The sequence below is a fragment of the Syngnathus leptorhynchus genome, chromosome 6 (genome assembly GCF_054491065.1).
Source record: "Syngnathus leptorhynchus isolate UIUO chromosome 6, UIUO_Slep, whole genome shotgun sequence".
NCBI classification, from domain to species: Eukaryota; Metazoa; Chordata; class Actinopteri; order Syngnathiformes; family Syngnathidae; genus Syngnathus; species Syngnathus leptorhynchus.
The window spans coordinates 686,757-705,327 of record NC_141200.1 but is presented as its reverse complement, the minus strand read 5'-3'; the positions used below and the strand labels follow the sequence as shown (position 1 = coordinate 705,327).

Genomic DNA, 18,571 nt, shown 5'->3' with positions numbered 1-18,571 from the left:
TATGTTCAAGAAAAGAAAGTCCACAACGCTGGGTCGTCATTTTAGAAAATATCCTGTTTTATTCCTGGAATCTTCATGGAGGAATCTATTTAGATATAAATATCTTGGTTTTGGCTGACCTCACTAACACCACGGATATAGAAATACGATCTAAAATACAATAGTACCATACTAATCAATATATATTCCTATATATTTGATTTGAACAGATGTGTGTGTGCGTGTGTTAAAAGCAGCTGACACTGTTGTTGGCAGTCGTCCATTGAAGGGGCGTAGTAAACATGCGCAGGGGGGGGGGGGTCCTATTCAAGCTTGTGAGACAAAAGTTCCCTTCCGTTTGCAGAGCAGGACGGCCCGGAGAAAGACCTTCAAGATGAGCATTCCCGGTCTTCTCTGACTTCAGAAGTGTTCCTTGTAGAAGTGGAAGCCAAAGTGTTCGCACTGAGCTTTGATGACTTTGGCCAACGCCGGAGAACCGCAGTAGAACACGTGAACTTTTCCTTTGTTCTCCTCGGCAATTTTCTGGAACACCTGATCGGGAGTGACATTTGGTTAGTGATGCTTTTGCTTCTCCTTCTCATTGCAAAAGTGAGGAAAGTCGGTTTGGAGGAGGTTCTAACCTTGGCCCATTCGGGTCGCCCGGGCTGCGTTCTGGTCCTCAGGCCGGTGATGGAGTCTCTCTTCTCCTTCTTGGCTAGAAGGTCCAGCGCCATCTGTAGGCCGATGGCCTTCATGTCATTCTTGCACAAGGCTGACGTCATGTACATGTGCATCTCCAGAAAGCGACCTGCCGAAGAAGACGTCATTGAGGTCGCGAGGTCACACCTCGGACAGCGGCATCGCCGCTCACCTTCGGGCTCCCCGTCGGCCTGGTCCATCTCCAGTTTGGTCAGGAGGCTGACGAACCACTCGAAGGACTTCTGGTCACGGTTGATCCAGATGAAGTCAACCTGAGCGAGCGGCAAAAACGGACCTTTGCTCCCTCCGAGTGCCGTCCAAAGTCGAGCGTTGCCATTTACCGCCGACTTACTTTACGAAGCTTCATTTCACCATCCTTAATGTTCTCGCACCACGAGTAGTTGCAGTTGGGACAATTCTGCTTCCGGCGGCGGTACCTGGAAAGCCACCAAGCGAAGCGTGTTGGCTCTCGTGAAGGACGCGGCAGCTAGGCGCCCGCCGGGAGCCAGAGCAAGTAGGTCACCTGTACATGATGCTCTGAAGGATGGAGGCGAAAGGCGTGATGCCGATGCCCGCCCCGATCAGAACGGCGTGCTCGGACGTAAAGATCTGTCTGGTGGGCGTGCCGTAGGGTCCGTCCACGTAGCACTGTCGGCCGGCGTCAAGCGGGTCACGTGACTGGCGTGCCGACGCGGGAGGTTTGCTCACCTTGATGTTGCAGAAGCGGTGATTCTCGCCAAACTTGGCAGAAACCTTCAAGCGCACAAAGCGAGCGGCGTCAGCGGGTGTCGCCGGCACATTGCTCGTCAACACTCACTTGATCCACCTCTCTCGGGGGCGGGGCCTCGCCTCTCTCCGCTGGGCCCGGATCGTCCGGCGGCGAGATGGCGGCGCCGCTCCGGGAGCCGTTGTGACGGTACATGATCAGCTCCACCGCGTTGTCCTCGTTGGACGCCACCGCGGCGTCGGCGTGCGCCGAGCTGAACGGCTCCTCCTGCCGATACGCGCGATGATGTCATCATCTTCTTATAGACACAAAGCGACAACATGTGACGGCGTTTCCCACCTGAGTCTTCCTCATCTGTCTGCTCCGCAGGCTCGCCGCCAGCCTCTTGGGACTCGGCGCCGGAGTCTGCGGCTGGCGGAAATACTCGTACAGACGATTGGTCCACTGGCCCATGGAGCGGATGTGCAGCCACAGACTGTCTGCGCACACACACACACACACACACACACACACACACACACACACACACACACACACACACACACACACACACACACACACACACACACACACACACACACACACACACACACACACACACACGGAACTTGGCCTCCCTGCCAGACGACAAGCGCAAGTGGACGGAAAGGAGGTCACACCAGCTTGCTCCGGAGCGCTGCTGATGGTGAACGGGTGCCACTCGTATTTGGCGATGACCGGAATGTTGATGTACACGTAATCTCCCGGCTTGAATTGGAAGAACTGTGGACGCTTGATGACCAGATGAGTCACCTGCGGAGTCAGAGTCATCAGAGATCTCATGAAGGTGAGGTCAGACGGAGGTCACGCGTGGCTCATCCATCACCTTGGACGGCAGCAGGTTGACCTCCACGATGTACAGACCTCCCATACGGGACGCGGCGATTCCGACGATCTTCTCCAGCAGGAAGAGCAGACCCGGAACGACAAACCACTTCCAGAAGTTGGCGCAATGGATCATGAGCAGCGACCACACCCACACGTAGGACAAGTGAGACCAGTAGAACACCTGCCGCATACCGGACGGACACTTTATATATATATATATATATGGAAGTCATCTTGAAATTGGGTTCCTTTCCAATGGCGGCAAAGTTGCGCCCTCTACTGACTAAGTAGTGCTATTGCGCTGGGCTTACTTCAAAATGTCCACTGCGTCGTACGAAGGTGCTGGAGCAGAGCCCCATGAGGCAGATGACCACCTGAAGGACGACGCCCGTCACAGAGGCCGTGCCCTTCACCCAGCCGATGCCGGGCCGTGTGGTCAGCAGGTACTCCCACACGCTGAAGCCGCTATGCTGGGAGAGCTGAGCTAAAAGACACACAGGCCGGCGGCGTCGGAGCGCTCGCTCGGAGGTCCGGTTTTGGCGAGCGCCTCGCCTTACCGAAGTTGAAGATGTGGGCGCTGGTGTGCACGAGCGTGTATCCGACGATGGCGTAACCCACGATCTGATGCAAGAGAATGTTCTGGTCCAGCGGCAGAACCCGGACCACCCAGGTGGCCCGCAACCACGTGAGACACCGACGCAGCATCAGGACCTTGAAGCACACGCAGGCACGCAGATGAGGCGCGTCCGACTTCCCGCCTCGTCTGCGCTCGCTCGACGTTACCATGACGAAGGTGCAGTTGAAGTTGAGACACTGCCCGCATCCTTTGGCCAGCATGTAGCTGGCGCTCCCGTGGCGATGCTGCAGGACGGCGCCGACGAAGAGCGCCAGGCTGAGGCAAGCGTAGCCGCACAGGAACAGGAGCTTGCGACTGTTGTTTTGCCAGTACGCCCGCGTCAGGTAGCGAGGGGTCTGACGCTTCTTCTGCTCCGCTTCCGGAGGTTTCAGCCAGTTTGCCGCGCTTGCGCAAAAAAAACATTCCGGAGTGAGTCCGGCCGGGCGAGCCGGGAGGGAGCGGGACGTCGGGCCGCACCCACCTGATGGTCAAGTTCTCCATCACCTCGGGAAAGTCTTCCAGTTCCGCTTTGAGCTCCTCAAAGGTGATGGCGCCGCTGCGGTCTTTGTCGGCCGACTCGAACAGCGCCAGCGTCAGGTCGTCCAGTTTCTCCTCCGGCAGAGAGATGGCGCTCTCGCGCAGGCACGACTTCAGAACCGTGCGCAGCTCGTCCGGATCGATAGAACCGCTCCCTGCGCGGAAGGGATGTCGTCGATGACGTAACGGCGGCTTCGCGGCGCTCTCGCTGGCCCGTTTGGTTTCGGCGGTGCCGGCGCTCACCGTCCACGTCGTAGACCTGGAAGAGGAACCTGAGCTTGTCCGTCTCGCTGCCGTGGATGAGAAGGTCCAACGCCTCCAGGAGCTCATCCAGGCTGATGGAACTGCTCCCGTCCGAGTCGAAGAGCGCAAAGAAGCGCTCGGCGAAGAAAGACTGCGGCGGAGGAGGGCGGAGGGGCTCACGTGACGCATAGAGGGTCGAACGGCGCCGGCCGGCCGGACCGACCTCTTTGACTTTGAGAGCCGTCTTGAACTCGTCCAGGTCGATCTCCTTGTCGTCCCCGGCGATGCTCTCAAACTGCTTGGTCACCCACTCCAGCCAGCGGGCGTCCTCGTCGGCGCTCATGGCCGACACCCGCCGCGTCGGTTGCGGAGCGCGATGCTACTTCTGCCCGACGCCAGCCAAAGTCACGTGGAGATGCTCCCTTCTATTTCTGCCAAAAGAATTTTTTACCTGCTGTTGTGAGTCTTCCTCAGCTGCCACTGAATCTTGGTCGTCTTCATCGTCAGCTGGCGGTGACAGCCTCCCCTCCGCCACGCGGGCTCATCCAATAAGATGGACGTGGAGGCGGGCTCTCACGTGCGAGGGTGTGCGCAAAACACAAAAGCTCGCCCCGGTAGAAACCAGAATACTAAAATCTTGTTTATTTCGGATAAAAACAGTGACGGAAGTAAAAAGAGCAAAATGTTTTCAGCAGCTCACATTGCTCGGGACTCCCAACATGAGAGACCAAGACCAGTCGGTAAAATGGCGCTCCCTTCGCACTGTGGCTAACACGCTAGCATGTCACATGACAGGCGTCATCGCGACGGGGCGACGTGCGGCTCGTCCGAGATGGCGCGCAGCGTGTGCACCCCCTCGAATGAAACCCGCAGACTCCCCAGCTGGGACACGCCGTCCTGCGCGTCCACAACTGCAACGCACACACGCACGCACACATTCGGGTTTGCCGACCGTTTTCACCAGATGATACCGATGAGGCGCTCAGACCTCGGAGGTCGAGGCGGACCACGTCGTCGGGTTGGTTCAGCAGGTCGGGAATTTTCAGGAAGGCCACGCCCACATCCTCACACTCGCGCTCTTGCTCCTCCTCTTCGGGCGGCTCGCTCACCACGGTGAAACGAATTCTGCCCGGCGACGACAAGCGGTCAGCGAGCGTCGCGAGGGCGAAGCTCCGAACGGGCCTCACCTCTCCATGTTGGCGTTTTGTCCTCGCAGGACGTCCTTGAGGAGTTTGCGTCTCGAAGCGTCGCCCACGCCGATGACTGCCGACCGATCCCGACTCGATCAGAAAGTTGAACGAACGTACATGCGTCCGTTGCGCATTGGCGGGCGCTACGCACCTTTGCTGAAGTTGAAGCTGATGCTCTTCCCCGGGGGAGGTTTGGGCAAGGACACGGGCGTTTCCTCGGTGGGCATGTCCAGGAAGGAGAACTCCACAAAGAGTCGCACCACGTTGACGTCTCCACACAAGCGTGACTCCGCCTCCAGGCTGAGACAGGTGACCTCCACGCGCACTCGCTGCAAGTCCTGAACACACGCCCGCCCGTGACTCCTGCGGCTCTTTCTCAGATAGAGCCGTGGAGGTGTGACGCCGACCTGAGTGACCCGGCGGACGACGATGCCGTCGTCGTCGCTGTCGTACGGAGCGCACGTAGCGCCGTTGCGTCCGGACGCCGACTTCGACGGAAGCGGGTGTTGCGTGTCACCGAGGTCAGAGGTGAAGGTCCGGCGCGGTAGGAAAACTTGACCTTCAGATATCAAGGACTCTTCGTCCTCCTCGTCTTCCTCAGCCGGGCGGAGCGGCCCGCCGCCGGGCGGAGCCTGCAAAGAGTTAGTCGACGGATGAGGCCCCGCCCGCTCGACCGCCTCTCTGGCGTCTTTGAGCTCACCCGCAGGTCAGGGGGCGGCGCTTCTCGGAAGGTGACTTTCTTGGTCACCTGCTCTTCTTTGCCGGGAAGCTTCTTGGCGGTCGGCGGGGGTGTCGCCGCTTTCGGATTAAAGACGTGGTCGCCGCCGTCGTCGCCGCCGAGCTTTGAGGGCTCCGCCTGGTTTTCGGACAAGGCGCGGCCTCCACTGACCTCCGCCGGCGGGAGAACTTTGTCGCTTTGGACAGAGGGCAGCATCCACTTGAGGGTGAGGTCAATATGGCCGGCGTGGTGCCCGGAGGAGTCGTGGAGGTCAAAGGTGCCTTCGACATGTGGAAAAGGTTCTCACGCTACGCTTCGTGGTGTTTGTGACTCAGGTGAAAAGTCTACCTGTGATCTCCTGATCCCGAAGCAGCGGCGCCAGAGGAACGCCGGCTTTGCCCAAATACTCGTCCATCTGCGGCTCCTTGTCATCGAACACGTAGAAGCCGAGCGCCTGGGAGGCCAGGTAGCGCTCCAGAGCGTCGTCGGCGGCCACCCGGAAGGCCTTGACGTCGGCGAAGCGAGGCTGCCGGCAGTCGTGCGCCGTGGAGGTGGGGTAGTCGGGGAAGTGGAAAAACTTGTAGACCACGTAGGGGCTTGGGAGCGACGAGCATCGGGAGCGCAGAACGCTGCAGCCGCCCACTTCCACCTGCAGCTCCTTCTCCGCCGCGGCGGACGCCATCTAAGGCAGACGCAGCAGCTAAGGCACGCTAGCTCGCACGAGGAAGCGATGAATCGCACGTACATGTCGCTCACGGTCGCCGACCGCCGCCAGCCTCTCGGACTCAGCGATGGGATTGCGTAGCTTGATCCAATACTCCAACGATCCGAAGCAGGTGTCGGCGCCGCAATTTCCTGAAAACGACACCGCGACGTGACGACTTGTCCGGCGCGCCGGCGGGCGCGGGAAGTACTCACCGACCAGCGGCAGCGTCCCGGCCGCCGCCCCGTCCCGGAGGAGGCGGCGCAGATCCAGAGCGGCGCTGGCCACCGTCTTCCAGCGCAGCCCCAGCGCCTGATGCATCTCCACGCACAGCCGGCGCCGGCCCACGTAGTCCAGGAAATCCCGGTCCACGCTCACCACGTAGCGCGACGTGAAGCCGTAGCGCGGCGCCGGGCCCGCGGCCACCGGGGTGGCGTGCAGGTCAAAGAGGTAGAAGGCGTACGTGCAGAAGGTGGACGGCGCCGGGTCGCCCAGAGCCTCCAGGGCGGCCTCGGACAGGGCGGCGCCCACGATCTGAACTTCCACGAGGTTTTCTCCGTGCTCCAGCGACGGACTCGGATCCCGGTCTGAGGCGTCCACGCTCTTGGCGCCGTAGGCCGCGCCGCGCAGCTGAGCTGAGGAGCGGCCGCAGGAGCTTGAGCGCCCGAGCGAAAGGCGGCGCGCCGTGAAAGGAAAGCCGCTACCTTCCAGTTTGTGCAACTTGGCGTCTTTGGCGGCCAACATCTGCGTCTGATGTTCCAGCTGCTGCGCATGCGACCTTTTGTCAGACTCCATTTTCTTCTGGACCTTGTCGAGCTCCACCTGTAAACACATCACACCGTTAGCACGCCAGTCGGATTTGTGGTCCATCTTGGCAACCGCCGGTACCTTCAGGTCACCGCTGATGCGACTCTCCACGGCCAGGAGCTGCCTGACCTTCTCCAGTTCTTGGATGGTCTCCGCGTGAGCGTGTTCGTTCGGGCCGCCATCTTGGCCCTCCTGCAGGAAGCCCAATTCTCCGCATTGCTGTGATTTACGCGCCTGTAGGAGGAAAAACTGAGGAGGAGGTCCGAGCGAGAACCGAGCGTGTGTCTCCAGCCGCCATCACCTTGATGAGCAGCAGCGCCTCTGTGAGTTTCTCGCCATCCGGGTCGTCCGCCTGCGAATGACACAGACGAGCGTCAGGGGCCAAAGTCAAAATGGAGGCGGCATCCGCGGAATGCGGGCTCACCCCGCAGAAGACCTCCAGGCGGCGTCGGAGGTCCTCCGTCTCCCGCTTGTGCTGGGCCAGCTGGGCTTCAAGCTTGCGCTTTTCTTCTCTTAGGTTCTGGCAGGCATCTGAACAAATAGGACACAATAGCTTCGACCACGCTACGGCGCTCCGTTCAAGAGCACGGCAGGAGCATCGGGAGATTGAAGTGGGCCTCACCTCTTTCAGCTTTGACCTGCTCCAGGATCTCCTTCTTGTCCAGCAGGTCAGCCTGCAGCGCCTCCTCCAGCTGAGCCACGTGCTGCTGAAGCTGGCGCTCCTGAGCGCTACAGCGCTGCTGCTGGGAGCCATCCAACACGCTGCGCACACACAGCCACAATTTTTGCTGACCTTAAGGCGCGTACACACATCCAGCTCACCTGTTGAGCAGTTTCTCGTTGTGCTCCTTGAGAAGCGCTTTCTCCTGCTCCACCTCGTCCACGCGCTCCTGCCACTGATGACCAGAAGACACGCGGGATGTGAGCGACAGCAGCAAGAAGGGCAATGGCAGCGGGCCGGCACCTGCTGCATCTTGGCGTGCGACAGCTGCTCCGTCTGCAGCTGCGTCCTGAGCTCCACGTTCTTGGCGCGTTCGTCCCTCAGCTGCGACGTCAGCTCGGCCATCTTGGCCGTGGCGGCCTCGTAGCAGGCTTTCTGCGTCTGCTGACTCTGCCAAAATGTTTTGCTTGAATATTGGAGGCATCTCTGCTTTGAAAAACTTTTCATCGACAGCAAGACGGAACACGGCACCTCCTTTAGTTGCAGGAAGCGCTCCTCCAGCTCCACCACGGCGCCGCATCGTTCGGCCAGCTGCTTCTGCAGTTTGATCATGGTCACGTTGTTGTTGATCTGCGACCTGCCCCGCCCCCCCCTCGTCATCATCAGCACCGCCACCATCCTCATGGTCCAAATCTTCTACCTGAGTTCAGACTTGTTCTGCTGCTGAAGCGTCAGGTGTTTCTCTTCCTCCAGTTGAGCGATGCGACGCTGCTGCGACTCCATCACGTTTTCTCTGCCGCACAAAACACGGAGAGGCCGCCGTGACGTGGTCGACATATCGTCGCACCGGCGGCGAGGGCGTGCGGCTCTCACAGGTTGCGGCTCTTTTCTCGCGCTTCCTCCAGCATGGCGTGCACGTACGGCGTCGGCGGCCCGCTCGGCGGCCGCTCGTCTCCCGCCGCGCTCCTGGCGCCTGAGTGCGGGGAAGCGACACACCCGAGTCGGACCACGTCTGAGCTTTACGCGGCGTTTAGGCGCCACTCACGTCTGGGCGGCGTGGGCGAAGGAGATGAGGCGTCGTCGCGCTTCCTGGGGGCGGAGGCGGCGCGCGTTTGGACGCGCAGGTGAGCCGCGCGCGCCGAGGCCGCGAGCTTCTGCTGGCGCTGGGCCACAAACAAGCGCTGCTTCAGCTTCTCGTTGTCCGCCTCCAGCGCTCGCACCTTCTCCTGGAACTCATCCATCAAGTCCTCCTGCTCCGGGTCCCGCCGCCCGGGCCCCGTCGGAGGGCCGACCCCCCGGGCCAGCTGCTCCATGCGACGGCGGTCCTTGACCAGCCTCAGCAACTTGGTGCCCAGCCTGTGAGGTGCCACAAACACGGCGTGTCGGGGTGAAGACCAGCAAAGCGGGGAAAGGCGCCACCTCACTTTCTGATCTTGTCCTCCTGTTGGTGGATGTGCTGCTTGAGAAGCAGCGAGTCGTCGTAGAGCTGCAGGAAGTTGTCCTCCAGCTCCTTTCTGGACACCCGCGACACGTCCACACGCAGCCGCACATCGTGAGCGTCTGATGAGAAAGGAGAAGAGGGAGAAAAGACATGTTCCTCGTTGTCTTCTCCCAGAAGCAAAACGAAATGTCCACACCTGGTGTTGCTCTGAGAGGGTGGCCCATGTCTTTGACAGGTTCATGTACTGCCGTGTCATCGAGTAGAAAAGACATATTTCACGCTGGAAGAAAAAAAACAACAACAAAAAAACAGACGAACATGAAATACATACACGGGCAACTTAGTGTTAAATGGCTGGGTGTCAAATCCAGACATGACGACAAATCTCCTAGCAATGTTAGCATTGGCCAATAGCAGACAGCGACTATCATCCATGTAGGAAAGACATTATTAAAAGAATCTACGTTACGTGTTTGAGAACTTTCTGCGTTCTCATTGAAGAGCGTTGCCAGTGTCAACAATCAGCATCTTTCTTCATTTTTTTCTTCTTCTGCGTTGCCATCTTCTTCGTCGGTGTTTACTGAAGACCTCTGGGAGCGCTGTCTACGCGTAGTGCCGCCTACTGGTCATTGCCTTCGTGACACCCTATTGCGCTTGTAAACGAAAGACTCCGTCCGCTTCGTGTCAGTTGTATCTGTTTGTCTGTTTGTTTTTGGATACATGCAGGAGACCAGAGTGCCCTCCCCCACCTCTTGCCCACTCACTTTTGCTTTGTTACCAAGACACTGATGCACCCAAAAATGCTTTATAGTCACAATGACACTTTTATTTCACACCCTAATTCCACGTATTAGTGGTAGCGTATACAGTATGAAATGCAATGCAGCTGTGCTGTTTACACCTGACTCGGCCCCTTCTAAATATATATTGAAAGCTTTTTTACGTCATGCGGCATACAAGATCTTTTCGTCTTTTGCAGAAAGCTGGTCGGATTGAAGTGGATTGCGGCGGAGGGCTCTGGAGGCCCACGTGGCGGGGGCGGCGGCGGTCAGATCCCCATGTAGGTGTTCATCTTGCCCAGAGCGTCGCACACGGTGGTCAGGTCGCTGCGGAGGTCCTGCACCACATTCTCGATGCTGCGCGTGTCTTTCAGGAGGTCCACGCTCTGCGTGTACGGGTTGTAGTAGACCGAGAACGGGCGCTTGATGGTCTTGGCAAACTCTCTGAAAAACAAAAGCCGCTGAGCCGGAAGCCACGGCGGCCCGCGGGCTCCACCGTACAAGATGTTACCTACCGCATCTTTTGCTTGGCCTCGTCAAAGCTGTCAGAGACAAAGTAAACGTCCTGGAATGTGGTGATGAGACATTCTTGCTTGCAGGTGGCCTCGGGGTCAAAGGGCCGCACGCAGGCCTGATCGGACAAGGCGTGCTGCGGGGAAGATGGACAATTCAAAGTTTGCTTGTCTTTTCACCAAGGGTCAAAGGTGAGTCAGCTGATCACTTTGCGTGTTACCCTGAGTTCTCCGATGGAAGACAGCAAGCCGGCACCGTAGGCTCTCAGCTGGCCTTCTTGCTTGCAGAGTCCAAACTCGATCGTGAAGAAGTAACACTGGCGAGCACGGGTCATTGTAAAGGCAAAAGAAAAGACGGACGGCCGGATGGCGGCGCCGGCACTCACCGTGGCCAGTTTCTGCACGTCGTCATCTGAAGCTCCCAGAGACGCCAGACCGATCTCCTGAGAAAACTGAGCAAACTTTGGATCGGCCAGCAGAGGGACGTGACCCAGGAGCTCGTGACACGTATCCCTGAAAAGAAACAGAAGGTCATTCGCTGGGGAAGATCCGCAAACGGGCGTGGCGGTGGGGCGGGCCGGCTCACGGTTCAGGCGTGTAGAGCGGGTCGGTGCTGTGGCGGACATATTGCGTGCAGTTGAAGACTCGGTAGGCCAAACCCGCCAGGAAGTCCCGAGGCGACAGGTAGCCCGCGACCGGCCGGACGGTGAAACCGGACCGCTCTGGAACACAGCAAAGGCGTCTGACAAGGAGTCGGGGCGGGGCTGGGGGCGGGGCCAGGGCCGGGAGGAGCGCGCCACCTCTGAGAAAGTGCGACACGTCCTCCAGCTGGGGGATGTTGTCGTGTCGGTAGCCGCACTGCTGGCTGAGCAGGGGCAGGTTCTTCAGGTACTCTTTGCAGGCGTGAGTAGGGTACAGCTTGTTGAGCTCCTTGAAGACCACCCCCCACGTGCGCACCTCCTCCGGGGTGTACTCGATGCGGGGGATGGGCTGACCGCTGCAAAGGAGCCCGACGTGAGCCAGACGCTTTTTGCCCCACGATCACGACGAGCGCTTACAACTTGTACTTCATGGCCACCTCCACAAAATACTTGCGGCGCTGGCGGTAAACTTCATCTTTGAAGCCCTGAAGAGCGGAAAAAATAAAAAATAAAAAATGGGACGCCGCTTGATAAACCGCCGCACACACGCAGAATGTACCGGGTGGTCGGCGTCCAGCTCGGATCCGTACATCAGCACTCTGTGGGAGCACTGATCCAGTTGGGAGATCTTCATGGGAAACCACGGAACGTCTTCCTCATCTGCGGAAGACAAAGACAGCTTTGTGCGGATCAGCGACGCGCGGCTGCCCTCCGACCGGCGCACCGACCGGCCTGCGCGGCCCAAACGTGGGCCGGCGTGTTGAAGCTCAGGATGTTGACGTGATCTTTCAGGACCTCCAAGAGCTCATTGAAGTCCTTCTTGCTGCAGCTGCAGTCGGCAAAGATCTCCACCTGGTCGGCGACGCGCTTGGACGGGCGCGACTCGATGTGGTTCAGGTTGACCCGCTTCTCCTGCGGAAGGCCACTCTCACGTGACACGGGTCAGCCGGCGACTCGCTCGGCCAAAAAGTCTGCGGGGACTCACCTGGAAGAGTCGCAGCGCACGGACCAGACAGCCCACCTCGTTCTTCAAGGAGAAGACCACGGCCTGACTCGCTCCGCTGGCGGTCTCGCTGATGGGACTGAAGGACGGGCGACGTGACTGGACACACAAAAAGGTCAAACGTGATCAAACGCGAGATGTTTCGACAACAAAGACCACGGCCGGTCACCATCTGGCCGCCGGTGTGGCGTAGCGGCGGGCGCCCGTCCAACATGGCCGAGTCGAAGGAGAGTCCGCGGCGGCTCCAGTACTTGCTGGAGAACATCATCATGGCGGGCTGCATGGCGGGCGCGGGGGGAGCCTCCTGTCGGTCGTCCTTCATGACGTGAGAGGACGCCATGGGGAACCAGTGAGTGTACGAGTACCACGAGCGCTCCAGTCTGCACGCTGGCAAGTGCGCCGATCCGCAACCGCCGCGCGCCCGCCGTCACTCTGCTTATATAGAGAAGGGTGGGAAGGGCTGAGGGAAGAAGGGGGCGGAGTTTGACGACGCCATTACCGTTAGCGATTCCGGCCTCAGTCCACTTGTGATGTCACTCGCATCCTTTTCTGTGAAAGTGTTACTTGGATCTTCTCCAACAATGTCGACTGGATGATGATGACGTTTGTCCATCGGGGGGGATGCTGCATTTTGTCATCCATCTTGAAAGATGTTTTGTGTGCGGCCGGCCCGTCAGCTGATAACGGCAGCGAGCACCTGCGGCAATTTCCTGTCAGTCAGGAAATGAAAGCGATGTACCTCCGCCGGCTGGCCGCCTTATGAGCTGATGCGCCGATAGCGGCCGCCGTTCGACTCCCGCCATCCGACAGCCATCCGTCCGACCTGCTTCACCAAAGTCTGCTTTGAAGCTGAGAAAGAAAGAAAGAAAAAGATTCAATGCACTTGATGGCAGCTCATGCCAAAGCCAAGAGGAGGAGGAGGAGGAGGAGGAGGAGGAGGAGGACTTGGGCCTCATCACTTGACTCCGGTCTGACTCGAATGAATGTTTGGCGCTTCTCATGTCGTTATCGAAACACAACTCAATCATGTCGGATTGGGCCCAAATATCAGGTTCAATCACGCCATGTCAAACTACAATGAGAAGAACTACGAACCTTTTTCGTTGTTTTGTGGAGCAATTAGCTTGGGCTTTTTGTCCCTCCCGAGGTGATGTGCCGCTCGCTACTTTCGGTGGCTGCTTGTTTTGGCGTTCTTTCCATTTTCTTTTGTTGTGATGTGAACAAACTATCGAGTCTCCCGTGCGCCGTCGGTGCGCCGTCGCCAACGGAACGTCAACGTAAATAGACACATTTGATTGCGCCGTCGGAGTGGCGTCGCGTACGTCAGAGTAAATAGACTCATTTGATTGGACGGTTCGTTTTGAACCGACTTTCTCATCAAAAATTTTAAAAAAGTAAATCACGCCATCTTGACATTCTTCCTGTTTCAAATCTGGTAATGGTTTGGCCCCACATTACATCTCAAGAGTTTTTTTCAGATGGCAAATTAAGATTTTGAGAATTTTTCTGTATTTGCTTGCACAATATGGATTTTTGTTCTACCTGTGTAGAAACAAAGCCTTTTTTCATAAATATGACAAAATACAATACAGATGCGGATTTAATCATTGAAGATCTAAAATAAAAGTTAACCACAAAATGTAGAAGAGTTTTTTGTTGTTGGTTTTTGATTTTTAATGCTTGAAACCTGCCGTGGAGGATAACTTTGTTTACAATAGCTGTGACGTCCGGCGTGCTAAAAAATGTCTTTTGCTTCACAAAAGGAGTCCAGGTGCAACTTCCCGCCCGTCCCATCTGATCTGTGCACGTGGTAGAAAAATAAACATCTTGGCTAGGACATGAAGGCCACTTTGCTAAGATGCTGAGAGTCCATGGCTCGCAAGTGTCCGCTGGAGGTGGCGCAGGCACGTTTGTCTCGATGCAAGGCTCCCGCCACGGGCGCCGCCGAGGACTCCGCGCGCTGGTTGGAGCCGCGGCCGCCGCGACCGTCGGATTCCGACGCCAGGATGTTGAGCACGGCCTGAGGCAGGCCCTGAGGACGCACCGGGGGCCACACACACACACACACACACACACACACACACACCACAGAGCGCAACTGGAAGCTGTCGTCACGTGAGGTGCGCGGTCGATGCGGCGGCGGGTGGGCGGTATTGCCGCCGTTGCACCAAAATCACATTTTTACCTGACAATTGTTGATCTGCAACCAGATGCTTTCAGCCTTCTGAAGGATTTCTTCCACGTCAAGCTTCATGGAGAGCTCGTTCACATGCTACCCAGAGCAAACGCGCTCGTTAGCGCGCACGCAAAACACAGCGAGCCGCGAGCTTACTTTGAGGATCTCGTTGAAGCCAAACTTTTCCTCCATAATTTTGCTCTTCTCCGAGTCCAGGATGGCGCAGCAGAGCAAGAGGTGGAAGTTGTGACAAGGCAGCCCCGTCCACATGACCTGAAAGACAGCGAGGTCAGCCGGGGGTGGTCGTCGTCGCCGTGCCGACGCCACGCGCTTGTACCTCCCACAGCCTGAGGACGTCGTGGAAGGAGAACTCCCTCTTGAAGCGGATGAGCAGCCAGCGGAAGCAGAAATAAAGATAACCGGAATCCTGAGATTCTGCGGGCGCACCGGGGACAGGTCAAAGGTCAGGTGACAACGCTCACGTGAGCGCACCGGGGACGGGTCAAAGGTCAGGCGACAAAGCTCACGTGACAGACGTACCCAGATAGTTGCAGAAGGACGGATCCAGCAGCCTGAGCAGTGTACTGAGCTGGATCAGCTGAGTCTTCATCCCCTGCATTTGCTCCTCAAAGTTCTGGTGCTAGCAGGGAGGACAGAGAACGCCGCTCAGAACCTCTCCGAGCGCCGTGCGAGTCGCGCAAACTCACCATGTGCTCCATGAAGGAGACAAAGCACCAGAAGGCGTCCACCTCGTTCTCCATGACAAAGACGATGGGCGACAGCAGATCGCTCATGCCCTGCACGTAACCTGCACGCGCAAGCACAAGCGCGGTCAGCACGCTCGGAGACGGGCTCGGAGACGGACGGGCTCTCGCTCTCACCCAGGTCAAAGTCGTACATGCAGTACGTCATGAGCACGTCGTGCAGGAGGACCAGACCCGGAGTGTCCAGCCCCTCGAAGAACCGGTTGCTTCTGTCCGTGCGGTTGACATCTTTCTCTGGAAAGGGGAGGCGGAGCGTGAGGCGAGGGGGCGGGGCCCCGAGAGGCGCGGGGGCGGGGCCCCGACCGGCCGGGCTTCATCCTCACCGATCAGACTCCTGTAGTCTCGAAGCCGGCAATTCCTTCTCTCCTGCTCCTCGCTCACCGACTTCCACTGCAGCTTCATGCGGAAATATTCGTCCCTGCGGCAGCGAGTGGCAAAGTGTCAATGCTAGTTTGTCTCTACGTGTGCGGCGGGCCTGCCATTGGCTGGCCAGCGGTCCAGGGCGTAGCCCGCCTCTCCACCCGGCTCCGCCCCCCCCCGCGACGCTAGCGAGGAGAAGCGCTCTACGCGGAAGGACGGCGGCCGATGACGACGACTCGTACGTTTTGCTTCTCTGCAGACTTTTCCTCTCGTCCAGAGTGCTGTTCCAGGGAAAATAGCCCAAAAGAAACTTCCAGGCTTCTTTCCTCACGGCGTGGCACAGACCCTGCGGGCGGGAGGCCACGCAATCAGACAAATGGCCGACCCGCTACCGGCGAGTGGCCCGGACTGCAACTTGCCCCTCTGAAGATGGACTCTTGGAGCCGAGCCACGTGCATTAAGCGACCGTCCTGGTCCTGATGTCCGTTCCACGTGTCGGCGGACACGGGCGCGCTCCGCGACACCTGCGGTCGCGTCCCCAGGTCCACCTAGTCGGCCGGCACACACAGAAAAAAATAAAAGGTTCCCCGGCCACATTAGCAAAAACGTAACCGAGCCGTGGACTCGTGTTTGTGGCCGATGAGGAAACGGCGTCTCACCCTGGTGACCACCTCGAAGCCGGGCTCTTCTTGCTGGTTGATCTCCAGGCCCGGCATGATCTCCCCCAGTAGGTGGGCCACGTCCTCCGGGGGGCGCTGGTGCTGCTCCTCCGTGCCGCGAAAAGCGTCGAAAATGTAGTTGGTGACTTTGGAGAAGCGGCCCAGCGTGGTCACGTAGGGATCCTTGCGGAACTTCTACCAGGGGGGGGGGGCGGAGCGGCTGCGTCAGCGCCTCTGCTGTGTGTGTCGCCGGCGCTCGGAGACGTACCTGGACCAGGCCGAAATTGTTGTCCTCCAGCAGGTTCTCAAAGGACTGACTGAGAACTTTGTCGGGAGAGCTGATCAGCAGACGAGACTCGTCCTCGGCACACCTGAGCCCACGTATGCGTCATTCCATTTATTTGTCAATAATGTCGCTGCATCTGTGTGTGTGTGTGTGTGTGTGTGTGTGTGTGACGTGAGATGCTGCCTGCCCCAAAGCAGGGTTAAGGGATTTCCAATGTGCCACAGCTCAGACAATTTCCTGTGTGCATATGTGTGTGTGTGAGAGATAAGAAGCTTCAGAAGATGATCTTTACCTCAAAGGAAGACAATTAGCATAGAAATGATGCGCTTCGGTGCCACGGCTGCCGGTCCGCTACTCACTCGCTGAGCGTGACGACTCTCCTCAGGCTGTCCAGGAGCTCTCTGCTGCCGCCCTGGTGGAAGTATAAAGGTGGCAGGGATGAAGATCCCTTCAGCGTGAAGAGCAGCGAGGGCGCGTCGCCGCACGGGTCCTCCTGGAGCGTGACGGCGGCGAGCTGACCGAGGCTGACCGAGAAGAAGCGTCCGCCGCGCTCGTGGCCGGCCGTCACCGAACCTGACGGAGCGACGACAGGTCAGCCGCTTTTAGAAGCCGGAGCGCTCGCCGCCGAGCTGCAAACCGACCCTCGCCTGCGGCGCAGGACTTCTTCTTGAAAGAGGCGGCGTTGATCAGGTCCCACTCGGCCTCGTAGCTCGGCTGGCTCTCCACCGGCCGCCGGCCCGGCTCGCCCGGACACCGGCTGCCGCATTGGGCCCACTCCATGACTGAGCTGGAGTCCTACAGAACGGCTGCTTAGTCAGCGGGCTTACGCGTTTTGGTTTGTCCTACGCTGGTCCTGCCCTGCCGCGTCTTCCCCAATGGCTTAGTAAATCCGAAGGCGCTATCAGCTTGGTTAGCGCAAGTCGGGTCTGGAAACCAACACGCACCTTGGCAGCGCATAAGATGTGCGACGGGTCCACGGAATCCTCAAGGGCCGTGAACTCCAACATGACGTCAGCATCCTGATATCAAAAGAACTGTGTTAAATTCATCCTCCTCGCCCTAAATCGCACGGCAACTATTTTAGGAAACCTTTCACCTTCTCAACTATTCGAAGTGAACCACAAACGAGAAAATCTTCTTCCTTGTCTTCATCATCACCACAGGGATGCATAAAAACTCCTTCACGCTCAAATAGAACCTAAAAACAACACACACAAAAGCTGATGTGAACAAATGCTATTGTCTCATACTAGCACATCTGAATTTGGAATTCTGACGTCATTAGCGTCAAGCACCAGCGGTTACTTGTGTATGTGTGTGTGTCACTGTCATTCGATTAGCGGAGGTGGAGAAAAAAAAAGAGCAGCGAGGCCTTTGAAGCTGCTGGCAGTGCACACAAGACAAATAAATCGTCTTCTCCGGCTCATTTCGAGCATTGGAGCTGCAGACATGACTGAGGGAGGAAGGGAGGGCTGCAGCTCAGGCTCAGCCTTCAGGCTCCAAACAAGCACGTTTAGCATGTGCAAACAAAGTTGAAAAGCTCGTTGCTGTGACTGACTGACGACAGCTTTCAAGAAGCTGACAACTGCTGCTGCTGCGAGCGAGCGAGCTAGCTAGCGGCAGCGCCTGCTAACGGGGGTACACTCCCCAGCAATGGCGGGAAGAAGGGCGCCACAGACGGCCAAGACATTTTTTCAAATTGAGAAACGGCCAAGACGCCTCCGCTCGCTTTTTGCCGACTAACGTCGTCAGCGCAGCGCTGCCACGTCAAGCGTTCTCGGTGGAGACACGCCTTGTTTTTACCTTAGCAGAAGACTCGGCCGCCATGTCGCCGACGCGTCACGTGCCTGTCGAATGCCACAACATAGACGTCAGCTCACTTCCGGTAAGCACTCGCGATGCATTCACTGACGCTGGGAATTCAGACTCATCCGACTCAAACGGTTCGGATCATGGATAGATGGATTTTCCCAGATCAGACCTCGTTCGAGGCCAATGTCAACAACAAAAATGACAAGTTCTGATCAGTTGTTCGTTGTATTCGTTTGTCACGACACGTTTTAACCTGCACAAACCACGATTTCATTCATGTATGGAAATAAAGGAATATTTCATCTTCTCAACTGCCTTCAAGTGGCTAAATAGCAGTAATTGAATGGATGGACGCTGTGGAAGATGCAAAAGGTCTGCTGTTAGCTGCACC

At 57.8% G+C, this 18,571-nt stretch overlaps 4 protein-coding genes across 8 annotated transcripts; all 4 read right to left on the bottom strand.

Annotated features, from left to right (window-relative positions):
* Positions 1–41: 41 nt before the first annotated feature.
* nox5 (NADPH oxidase, EF-hand calcium binding domain 5) lies at positions 42–4,023 on the bottom strand. Of its 2 annotated transcripts, XM_085913336.1 has the most exons (16): positions 3,892–4,014; positions 3,669–3,819; positions 3,370–3,580; positions 3,056–3,293; positions 2,830–2,983; positions 2,584–2,756; positions 2,271–2,453; positions 2,065–2,197; positions 1,745–1,884; positions 1,496–1,672; positions 1,387–1,431; positions 1,202–1,326; positions 1,031–1,115; positions 851–950; positions 621–787; positions 42–531 (listed from the first exon to the last, which is right to left on the bottom strand). In XM_085913336.1, exons 1-16 carry the CDS (start codon positions 4,009–4,011, stop codon positions 400–402), a joined length of 2,334 nt encoding a protein of 777 aa, XP_085769462.1. In that variant the 5' UTR covers positions 4,012–4,014; the 3' UTR covers positions 42–399. The 2 variants fall into 2 exon arrangements, with proteins under 2 accessions (XP_085769462.1, XP_085769463.1); XM_085913337.1 differs by having other exon boundaries at positions 1,202–1,431; positions 1,505–1,672; positions 3,892–4,023.
* Positions 4,024–4,432: 409 nt separating this feature from the next.
* On the bottom strand, positions 4,433–9,806 carry rpgrip1l (RPGRIP1 like). The gene is made up of 23 exons (XM_085913343.1): positions 9,658–9,806; positions 9,385–9,468; positions 9,172–9,307; positions 8,793–9,103; positions 8,621–8,720; positions 8,448–8,540; positions 8,279–8,384; positions 8,051–8,197; positions 7,909–7,982; positions 7,709–7,848; positions 7,511–7,617; positions 7,388–7,438; positions 7,168–7,320; positions 6,984–7,101; positions 6,495–6,914; positions 6,322–6,431; positions 5,925–6,258; positions 5,559–5,857; positions 5,266–5,490; positions 5,010–5,196; positions 4,856–4,931; positions 4,657–4,793; positions 4,433–4,579 (listed from the first exon to the last, which is right to left on the bottom strand). Exons 2-23 carry the CDS (start codon positions 9,458–9,460, stop codon positions 4,467–4,469), a joined length of 3,513 nt encoding a protein of 1,170 aa, XP_085769469.1. The 5' UTR covers positions 9,461–9,468; positions 9,658–9,806; the 3' UTR covers positions 4,433–4,466.
* A 191-nt stretch (positions 9,807–9,997) lies between these two features.
* tph2 (tryptophan hydroxylase 2 (tryptophan 5-monooxygenase)) lies at positions 9,998–13,399 on the bottom strand. Of its 3 annotated transcripts, XM_085913338.1 has the most exons (13): positions 13,219–13,399; positions 12,623–12,972; positions 12,293–12,439; positions 12,106–12,222; positions 11,849–12,032; positions 11,680–11,780; positions 11,538–11,605; positions 11,280–11,476; positions 11,066–11,201; positions 10,866–10,992; positions 10,701–10,796; positions 10,483–10,616; positions 9,998–10,411 (listed from the first exon to the last, which is right to left on the bottom strand). In XM_085913338.1, exons 2-13 carry the CDS (start codon positions 12,734–12,736, stop codon positions 10,237–10,239), a joined length of 1,596 nt encoding a protein of 531 aa, XP_085769464.1. In that variant the 5' UTR covers positions 12,737–12,972; positions 13,219–13,399; the 3' UTR covers positions 9,998–10,236. The 3 variants fall into 3 exon arrangements, with proteins under 3 accessions (XP_085769464.1, XP_085769465.1, XP_085769466.1); XM_085913339.1 differs by having other exon boundaries at positions 12,293–12,972; XM_085913340.1 differs by lacking the exon at positions 12,293–12,439.
* Positions 13,400–13,705: 306 nt separating this feature from the next.
* Positions 13,706–18,296, bottom strand: tbc1d15 (TBC1 domain family, member 15). Of its 2 annotated transcripts, XM_085914283.1 has the most exons (18): positions 18,172–18,296; positions 17,465–17,566; positions 17,313–17,387; positions 17,010–17,163; positions 16,898–16,941; positions 16,728–16,780; positions 16,351–16,453; positions 16,083–16,277; positions 15,843–15,971; positions 15,666–15,769; positions 15,387–15,481; positions 15,181–15,297; positions 15,007–15,107; positions 14,840–14,939; positions 14,637–14,734; positions 14,456–14,572; positions 14,309–14,395; positions 13,706–14,155 (listed from the first exon to the last, which is right to left on the bottom strand). In XM_085914283.1, exons 1-18 carry the CDS (start codon positions 18,193–18,195, stop codon positions 13,955–13,957), a joined length of 1,899 nt encoding a protein of 632 aa, XP_085770409.1. In that variant the 5' UTR covers positions 18,196–18,296; the 3' UTR covers positions 13,706–13,954. The 2 variants fall into 2 exon arrangements, with proteins under 2 accessions (XP_085770409.1, XP_085770408.1); XM_085914282.1 differs by having other exon boundaries at positions 16,728–16,941.
* Between the last annotated feature and the right edge of the window lie 275 nt (positions 18,297–18,571).

What these genes read in the sequence shown, in the direction of transcription:
- nox5 (XM_085913337.1), bottom strand. Translation starts at nt 4,011, where the DNA reads ATGAGCGCCGACGAGGACGCCCGCTGGCTGGAGTGGGTGACCAAGCAG. An exon ending in CCAGGTCTACGACGTGGACG is followed by an intron (nt 3,581 to 3,668) that starts GTGAGCGCCGGC and finishes CCTTCCGCGCAG; the next exon opens with GGAGCGGTTCTATCGATCCG. An exon ending in GGCCGACGGGGAGCCCGAAG is followed by an intron (nt 788 to 850) that starts GTGAGCGGCGAT and finishes CTTCTTCGGCAG; the next exon opens with GTCGCTTTCTGGAGATGCAC.
- rpgrip1l (XM_085913343.1), bottom strand. Translation starts at nt 9,460, where the DNA reads ATGTCTTTTCTACTCGATGACACGGCAGTACATGAACCTGTCAAAGAC. An exon ending in CAGGAGGACAAGATCAGAAA is followed by an intron (nt 9,104 to 9,171) that starts GTGAGGTGGCGC and finishes GGCACCTCACAG; the next exon opens with GCTGGGCACCAAGTTGCTGA. An exon ending in CAGAACAAGTCTGAACTCAG is followed by an intron (nt 8,385 to 8,447) that starts GTAGAAGATTTG and finishes GGGGCGGGGCAG; the next exon opens with GTCGCAGATCAACAACAACG.
- tph2 (XM_085913338.1), bottom strand. Translation starts at nt 12,736, where the DNA reads ATGGACAAACGTCATCATCATCCAGTCGACATTGTTGGAGAAGATCCA. An exon ending in TGAGGCCGGAATCGCTAACG is followed by an intron (nt 12,440 to 12,622) that starts GTAATGGCGTCG and finishes CACGTCATGAAG; the next exon opens with GACGACCGACAGGAGGCTCC. An exon ending in CGTTTGGGCCGCGCAGGCCG is followed by an intron (nt 11,781 to 11,848) that starts GTCGGTGCGCCG and finishes TGTCTTCCGCAG; the next exon opens with ATGAGGAAGACGTTCCGTGG.
- tbc1d15 (XM_085914282.1), bottom strand. Translation starts at nt 18,195, where the DNA reads ATGGCGGCCGAGTCTTCTGCTAAG. An exon ending in ACATCTTATGCGCTGCCAAG is followed by an intron (nt 17,164 to 17,312) that starts GTGCGTGTTGGT and finishes GCCGTTCTGTAG; the next exon opens with GACTCCAGCTCAGTCATGGA. An exon ending in AGAGTCGTCACGCTCAGCGA is followed by an intron (nt 16,454 to 16,727) that starts GTGAGTAGCGGA and finishes ACGTGGGCTCAG; the next exon opens with GTGTGCCGAGGACGAGTCTC.